General features: G+C 39.6%; 1 protein-coding gene across 1 annotated transcript; it reads right to left on the reverse strand.

The window, feature by feature from the left end:
- Nucleotides 1-3,245: 3,245 nt before the first annotated feature.
- Nucleotides 3,246-8,604, reverse strand: LOC102012087 (interferon-induced very large GTPase 1-like). The gene has a single exon (XM_005380508.1). It carries the CDS (start codon nt 8,602-8,604, stop codon nt 3,481-3,483), a length of 5,124 nt encoding a protein of 1,707 aa, XP_005380565.1. The 3' UTR covers nt 3,246-3,480.
- Nucleotides 8,605-9,168: the final 564 nt, after the last annotated feature.

Below are 9,168 nucleotides of genomic sequence, written 5' to 3' on the forward strand. Positions count from 1 at the left end.
GTACAGCCCTTGGAAGAAACAGGTGAGACTGTGACCTCAGATTCAGCATATGGAAATTTTTTTAAAAAAAATTAAGTTTAATGGTATAATTTAGATATAAATACTGAACACATTCATCATAGGGAACTTGCACCTGTACATGATGTATCTTTATTCCTCTTTCTTTCCTCATTCTTCTCCCATCCCTTCAACCCCTCTTGCCCTCATTTACAAAGATTTGCTTCCATTGTATCCTTTCTTCTCATGTTTTATTTTCCCTTCCTTCCTCCCAGCCCCATTCCCCTTTCCTTTTGAACAGTTTCTTCCTATTTCCCAATATCTATTCTATATTTGTTTCTTATTTATGCTCTTCATTTTTCACACCAGAGAGACAATGTGTGTCTGGTTTACACATGTGTGTCTGATTTATTTCACTTAAAGAGTATGGTCTCAAGGTCCATCCATTTAGCTATAAACGTGTCAAGTTACCCTTCTTTATGACTGAATAGTATTCCATTGTATAAAAAACTACATCTTTTTTATCCATTCATTGTTTGATGTGCATTTGGATTGTTTCCAAGATTTAGTTATTACAAACTGCGATGCTATATATATGGGTGGAAATTCTTGAAATTCCTCTGTGACCCACATTTCCCCTTTCCCTTGCCATCCCCTCCTCTTCCACTAACCACCATCCTAGTCTCCACTTCTATGTGTTCTAATATTTAGCATCCGCATAAAAGTGAGTAACTCAGATTCATATGATTTGGTGTCACGGAATTCATCACTCCCTTAGCCACATCCCTGCAGGCCTCTGGCTCCTTTCTCACTCTGCATGACTGGCTAGCATCTCTGTAAAATCTACTGGGGAGGTGGTTCCCAATTTCCATTTCTCTGTCCCTCACTTCAGGGACAGTGAGAGACCCGGTCTACTGACCAGGTGAGCCCTGTCCCTGCTGACCTTATAACTCTGACCTCTAATTTTTGATCTGTTCCTGGACCCAGGTTCTCCTCATCTTGGTGATCTCGTTCCTCCTGACTCCATGTGCCCTGCTCCACTGTTTCTCAGCTTTCCTTCCCCAGTGGCACCCAGTCTACCGACACTGTGTTCCCGTCTACTTCTGAGCTTGCCTTGAGGGCAGCATTACTTGCCCTACAACCATCTCAGAAATCACCATTCCTGCTCCTTCACCTTCTGTCATAACTACCCGTTTCTCTTTTGCATGTATGCACCCTTGAGAATAGCCCCTGAATTTCATTTCATAATCACACTTCTTACCAACTCGAGGAATTTTTTAATTTTTACAAATAAAACAACATTTCATTACAAAACAGATGGCAATCATTCCCTGGGATATCTGTTTTCACTGTTTACAAAGAGATAGACACTGTACCTGTAAGTGGAACCCAATGGATGCCTTTATAACCAACATGTAGAAGTTTTCTTCTTCCCATCATGCTTCCTTTAGGTCAGCAGCTTTGAGAACTGAGCATTAGGGGTGGATTTACAGAACATGATGTCCTTTCCTTCTCTAGTCCTTCCTGGCTTCTGAGTTTACGTGATTTTTATTCTGACCATGACCTTAAGTTCCAAATGGTTAAAGAGCTAAGAATGTATCCAATTTGGAGACAAGCATTTAATTACATTTTATACATAAAAAGACAAATTCATATTAAAATATAACCCAATTAATTATTAGTATTATGAGGGTTTAAATATACATGATATATGTAATTTTTGTCTTTAAGGAATTTTTTGGGTACTTATTAATGACTTAAAGAAACTTGGCTTTATCCACACACTTGATTAAAATGGTCCTTTCCCCCTGATCATCATAAATTTTATTCTAGAAGCAAGTCCTTTTCAGAATTGTATATAGCACCAGGCTTTGAATTCCTAAGCTTTGTGACTCTTGTGTGTGTGTGTGTGTGTGTGTGTGTGTGTAGTGTGAACAGGAAAATACCCAGATACCAGGGAAGCAGACAACGATGGTTAAATGAAAAAATAGTTAATTTTTTCTACTTGCCATCTTTGCTTAATAGTGTTCCTGAGTTGATAAAGTCTTTATCTTGGTAAATTCTGTAATTCATTTTTCCACAGAGTACAGTATACTGAGATATTGCTGTGCTTAGAAATTACAATATTTCCAGGGCTGTTTTTATTAATAAGTGTTGATAACTTTTCCTTGCAACTTGAAATAGTGAAAGAAAATCACTTAAAAACTTTACAGACTCAATTTTAGCTTCCATCCAAAATCTATATATTTGTTTAAATATTCATATAGTTGCCCTATAAAAATTCTGTGGCAGCCTGGAATGAGTTTAAATTTCCTGTTAAGGTGACTTTCTCTGAGACATCGCATATTTTATAATTTTTTTTTTCTCTTTTTGAGTGAGGGTTTCACTATGTGGTTCAGGCTGGTCTTGGATTCACTAAGATCCTCCTGCCTTGGCCTCCCAAGTGCTGGGATTATAGTGTGCCAGCAAGCCTTGCCCATCATATATTTTATTTTATTTTTCTTTTGTGGTACCGGGGATTGAACTCACGACCTTGCGCTTGCCAGGCAGGCACTTATGCTGCTGAGATATATCCCCAGCGCCTCATCATATATTTTAGAAAATATTTAGGAAAATATTTTTAAGTGTGAAACCAGCATTTTAAATTAATTTTACCATAGGTTCACATATTTTAGTAATTTTATTTATTTATTTATTTTTACTTTAAAGAGAATAAAAAAAGAACAATAGCAAAATGCCAACAACATAGACAAAAACAAAATAAGGCACACATAATAAGAATGATACAGGGTTTCAGAACAAAATGATAGGGATTAACAGTGGTTGTTATGTTACATATTTTTATCTTCATTGAAATTGGTCAAATTACCAGATGTAAGAGTGCAAGATTAATCAAACCATTAAAGAGAATAAAAAATAAAAACAAAAAAATTACAAATGATGTAGAGTTTTACCAAACAAGACGATAGGAATTCAACAATGGTTGTTATGTTGCATATTTTTGTCTTGAAATTAGTTGTTTGGATTACCAGATATGAGCATGCAAAATTGGTCAATAAATAAATAAATAAATAAATAAAGCATTAACCATTCCCTTCAATAAGCCATTAGACATCAGCAGTTATCCCAGCTATCCTTCTGTATACATATATATATATTTTCCCTTCTTTCTTTTTTTCATTTTCTCCTTTCCCTCATCCCAGTTGAGGGATGCTCTTTTGAGCAATTTTTTTTTCCCTTTCCCAACATCTATTGTACGGTAATTTGATTTTAAACTAAAAGGAGCTGACCCAGAGAGAAAAGACTTTCTTTTATAGGATATTTTCAACCTCTAAAATGTTATTTGATTTGCTTTCACATATTTCATTTAAAAAGCAGGAAGTTCAGGAGGATGTGTTTTAGTATGGTATCAGAAAGTGGCATTTTTGTTCAGATACCAGAGGTGTCTTCTGTGTTGAGTGTTATATTCTTGCGGTAACTGAGTTACATTTTCAGGTCATTAAGCACATCTTGCTTTGTGATTATGGTCCATGCATCAGGGACTTTACCTTTATTTTTAAATTTTTTCTGGTATTTTTCTTCTAACTTTGACTTGAAGCGAAAGACAAACCATTTCCAATATGGCTGGGAGGATGAATCTGGGGTGATGCTCCAAGTGGCATAGTCCCCTCCTGCCTGCCGATAGGTCTTGAATGGGATTTTCAGGGTGTCACTAAGAACAAATAAAGTGTCACTTGCCACTGCAGTAGAACAGCGGTCAATGGAGAACTCATCTGTTTTATACCAACAACCTCCACTGATAGCCAGAGGATGGTGGAAGGGAACACTGTGGTCTCCATCATGGTTAGGAATGGTGTTGGTACAAATTGCTTTACAGAAGGGACATTGTTTCCAGCAGCCACAGAATTGTTCAGAGAGGATTTTCTCAATTACAGGAACCATTTTATCTATAGGCATACTTAAAAGCTTTTCTTCTGCTTTTGTCATTGCAGCATCCAGTGCTTCACTCATGGCTTCCTTGAGAAACTCCATATCTTTTATCTCTTGGTGTTCAATGTACCTCAAGTCTGCTCGTGGGAAGATCAGGTTGTTCCCCAGGTGATCACAGAACAAATCCAACCACTCAGATGCAGTGCTGCTTTTATCTTTAGCTTCTGCTGTGGATTCATGAATAGCACAGAGGATGGCATTCTTGATGATGTCTAAATTTATTTTTAAAAAAGTCTTTATTTTTTTATCTACTTCTTCTTTACAATATCTATGAATTTGCTTCCCAAGGTAACCACTGAAAAAACACTTTGGATCATGAATGTACTGCCAATAATTATCAAAGTTTTCTTCTTCTGCCAGAGAGATGAGGATATGTTTTTCCAGCTGAGCCCTGTTTCCACTGAATGCAGGGCAGGTGGCCTGCATGTCCCCAGCTATTGTAGGGGCCATGTTTTCCCATATGGTGGTAGATACAGCAGGAATGAGCTTGTTCCACAGAAAATCTACAAACGATTTGATAGAGGTTGCTCCTTGACAAGAGATCTTGAAACTTGTGAAGAAATCATCTTTTTTACTTTCCAGGTAGATGACAGGATCATTTTCTCTCTCAAATGCCCTATGCATTTCATTAAAACTTTTTGATGCCCTTTCAAATAAACACAAAGATAATTCCATGTTGTATTGGCTTGTAAATGAGTACTTTTTGTCAGTAGGTGCAAATGTCACTTCTTCTATTATTCTCAGAATTTCATGAAAATCATTTACATTGTAATCACGATGTTGCTTCCAAATATTAGTAATAGTTTCATCAAATCTTGAAAAAATGCGATTAGTAGTCACATGAATTAACTCTTTATCACCTGCCTCTAACTGATTTGTGAGCAATCCAAAGTTCTTATTTATTTTGACATGTTTATCATAATTGATTTCAAATTTCTTTCCAGAATTTGTCTTTAGTATGTTCGCTAAGTTTTTCTCCTTTTTGAAATGTTCCAAAAGGATGTTGTCAGAATCCACCTCAATGTTTGGTTCTGTTGCTGGAGGCAGATTTGAGGACACATCACAGACCCACTTACTCCAAAGTTGGTTGAATTTCTTCTGTAGCTCCTCCTCACTCAATTCTTTAACTTTTATAGTTAAAGCCAACTCTCGGCTCCTCTTCAATATTTCATTTTCATAAACCATCTTTTTCTCATTGAGCCTTTCTTGACTTTTCTTAATATCAATACATCTATTAGCTTCCATTTTGGCATCTGACATAAGTGTGTCTTTAAGGACTAGTAACTTATTTTCAAAATTTTCTTTCCATTGAGTCAGTATTTCACTTTCTTGGCCTTCATGAAAATATTTCACAAGACCTTCCTTAATGGTTTCATATTCTTTCGTAATTGGATCTTCAAGTGAACTTCTCTCCAGCGTCTGAATTTTTCCATTCTGAATCTGATTGTTCAGCTGATTCTCCAAGTGTAACACATGACTCCTCAGCTGCCAGGACCACTGCTTATACATGGTTTCTAGTTTGCTCATGGCCATGACCTCTTGGGTATTTCTGAAACTGAAAATGAAGTTCTCACTGACCAGGGCTCTCCATAAATCTTCAACTCGACATTTTACATCTGATATCTTCATAATATTTCCCCTTGACTCCTGTTTAGCCATCAAAATAATTCTACTTTTCAGTTCTTGGACATTGTGACTATAGCGAGGATTAGGAGGGGCCATTGGGGGATTGCCTTCCCACAGGTGAGCAAAGTAGTGGACATCAGTATTGACATCAAACTTAATGACATCACTGAAGCAGGATACATTTGAACACTGTTCTTGCTCAGCAGTGATTCTTGCAATTTCATCTAGTTTCTGCTCTAGTTGCCTTTGTCTTTCCATGGTTTGATCTTTAGCTGTAGCTTCCCTCACATTCTGATGGACAAAGAGGCAACTTGGGGAGATTTTCACTTGTTTCATCCTCAGAAAGGCTTGGACGGCTATTTGTAGAATATCCTGCAACTCTGATGGATTCTCTCCAAAAATATTGATCAGAGTCAAGTTTCCAAGTCCAATGATAAAGGTTGCCAATGTATTGTCCCATTTCTGGGATTTGTTGTTGGGTTCTGGGGCCTGGAGTCCTTTTGTATCTACAACCAACAGAAAATCAAATCCAAGTTCCTGTGCGAAGGTCTCCTCCACCTTCAGGAGCTGCATGTAGGCTCCCCTGGTACACCTGCCTGCACTGACACTGAACTGCAGCCCAAAAAGGGCATTCAGCAGGGTGGACTTCCCTGAACTCTGCAGGCCCAGGACAGAAAGGACAAACAGTCTCTTGCCTGGAATTTTCTCAGAGACCTTGTCAAACACAGCTGCCACCCATTTTAGAGGCACGTAGGAAGCATCCCCATCCATCAGCTCAATGGGCATGCCGGATAGCATCAGGTCTGCAGCAATTTGGGGAAGGGAGAGAAAAATAATATCTCTTTTGCAGGAAGTTTCTTCTAGAGCCTCATACATCTGCCCAACTTCTCTGAGAAGCTGATCAATTCCCAAGGTACAGTCACTGATCTCTGTGGAGATGGCCTCTATCTCATGTTGCCAGAGGTCCAGGGAGTTGCTCTTCTGTGCCTTTTGCTTTTCTGTTTGTATCTTTGACCACAAAGATCTTCGTTTCTCATGTAGATTTTCCAAGTGACCTGTGGTGAGGCTCTCCAAGAAAACACTCAGCCAGTGCAAAAAATAGAGTTTGATGTGGGTTTCTGAGTGTTGTAAAAAAAGTGTGAAAGATCGCATTAAGTCATTGAGAGGAAAGGTTTTTACCAACTGTTTATCCCTTATTATTTGTTTTTCTGTCTCAATCTCACTTTTGTGTTGTTCAATGCTCCGGTTCCTCTTCTGTCTTAGTTGATAGAGCTCTTTGTCCTTTTTGCACCAAAGATGCCACAGTTCTCCCTGCAGGGGTAGTAAATTTTCCTTCAAGTGAGGTAAGTTCATTTCTTTCAGGGCAGCCATTGTGCTCTCTGCCTTTTCTTTTGCTTTCTTGCACTCTGTCTGGTCTTCGTCGATAAGGAATCCTTGCTTGCGAGCAATGTGAGAACAGTCCTCTATGCTGAGAGCAGCATCAGAGAGCTCTAGCAGACGTCTGATTGCAATAGTGATCTCTTCCATTAAGTCTGCCTCACTTCTATTCCTTATGCCAATTCTGATTCTTCTGCCAGAATTATTGACCATGTCTTTTTCTTTGTCATCAAGCAAGCAGATCAAAGGTGACTTTGATGACTGCCACAGGTCATGGACAATTTTACTATTTTCTTCATTGTCGTCAGAGGCTGACATGAGGACCACAATGAGAGACGATACCTCCTGCAGGAAAGCAAGCTGCTGCTTGTGTTCCTTCGCATCTCCATGAAGATTGCTGAAGGTCACACAGTTGTCAAACCTGTCCTCATCTTCTTCCCCAGGACAGAACCAGCAGATTTCCACCACACCCTCCATCAGGAGACAGTCTTTGCTGCTTCCCTTGCAGTGTCGGTGAAAAAACACATCATGTTTTCGTTTACTGATCAGACAGTTCATGATCTGAGATTTGGAAGCAGAGAGGCCATTTCCAACTCTGATGAAGGACACAATGGCGGTGGGTACACGACACATCTGCTGGTTATGAAAGCTGCACTTTCCTTTTGCTGATTTATTTGTGTGCTGCCAACTCCTCCTAACTTGTTTGAGACACCAGAGAGAGAATTCAATTTGTGAAGTACAAGGATTAGGCACCAAAAGGGGGAGGGCAAACTGACAAATAGAAAGCTTGGCCAAAATGTATTGTCTGGCAAAATCATCTGCACAGTGAAAAATTGCCATCTGGATATCCATTGGGTGAATACGAGGCCTGGATTTAGAGGTAACTGGTCTATTACCATCACCAAAAAGGTCTTCATATGGATCAGAAGCCTCATTTTCCTCATCAGAGGCGCTTAGATAAAACTGATGTTCTGTGTTTTCTTGTTCTCTGAAGACCAGATATCTTAACCTATAATCGAGCACCAGTAGCTTCTGTAGGAAATAGAATGGAAGCTCTTGTTCAGAGCTGGGCTGGGTTTTGGAGACAGAAGTCTTGTAGATCATATGAAAGTTAGCTCTGCCCATCTTTTTTGGGAAGTAATGTTGTAGGGATAGACGCTGCAGTAAATCTTGGAAAGCTCTGTTTTCTATCAAGTCCTTTTTAGTATTGTCTTTATCATGTAGTTTCCTCCTCATTGCCTCTTCCTGCCTCTGCTTTCCTTCTAAAAACAGGTCCTTTAGCTCCTGAAGTGCCTCTTCTACTTGCTGCTGCCTTTTGTTTATCATCTCCACTGGTGACTCCTGTAACTCTGGGGGAATATTTGAGTGTGACAGATCAAACAGCTTCTCGAGGGCTGTTATATCCCCTGGATCCTGCACCTGGGATTTCAGGACCTGGAGGTCTTTTTCTTGTAAGTATAGTAAGGCCTGTGCACAGGTCACACCCAGGCATTCCTGCAATTTGGGCAACCAAAACTCACTGTCCAATCCCACAGTGTTCAGAATCTCTTGGAGATCCTGCTTCCTTTCCTCTCCAAGCAGCGGTTCACCAGTGTTGTAGTCTGCAGTAGCCATGGCTGTGGAGAAACAGACACCCAGTTACCTTCACTGTTTTTGGACCTTAGAAAGTGTCAGTCAGACCCTATATCTCCTGCCTTAGAATTTTTCACCTTTTTAAAAAACTTCTTTCTGTGTGTGTAGGTGGTGTGTGTAGAAGACATCTGTTATGGTTTGTGTCCAGGTGTCCCCCCAAAGCCTCATGCAGTCATGGGGCAGGCTTTTAGAGTTTGATTGATTATGGGTGTGAGAGCTGCACCCGCCCTGGGGTGGATAGTTTGCATATGTAAGGGAGAATAAGAGGGTTCTTCTGGCCATTTCCTCCCTTGTGTGTGTGCTTGTTGCTTTTGCTCTGTACTGCCGCCATGAGCTGTAGCCCTCTGCCATGTGCCACTCTGCCTTGTAATCTGCCAAGTATGGACTGAAACCTCCACAAACTGTAAGCAAAATAAACCTTTCCTTCCTTAATTTTGGGCACCAGGTATTTTGTCCCAGCAACTAGAGAAAGGTAACCAAGACAACATCATTGTGTGTGCTTCAAACATATATTGATTTTTGGTACTTGATGAGTTGCAACTTAGT

The sequence above is a fragment of the Chinchilla lanigera genome, unplaced genomic scaffold (genome assembly GCF_000276665.1).
Source record: "Chinchilla lanigera isolate Chin_1 unplaced genomic scaffold, ChiLan1.0 scaffold00013, whole genome shotgun sequence".
NCBI lineage: Eukaryota > Metazoa > Chordata > Mammalia > Rodentia > Chinchillidae > Chinchilla > Chinchilla lanigera.

Coding starts and splice junctions, on each gene's coding strand:
- LOC102012087 (XM_005380508.1), bottom strand. CDS start 8,604: ATGGCTACTGCAGACTACAACACTGGTGAACCGCTGCTTGGAGAGGAA.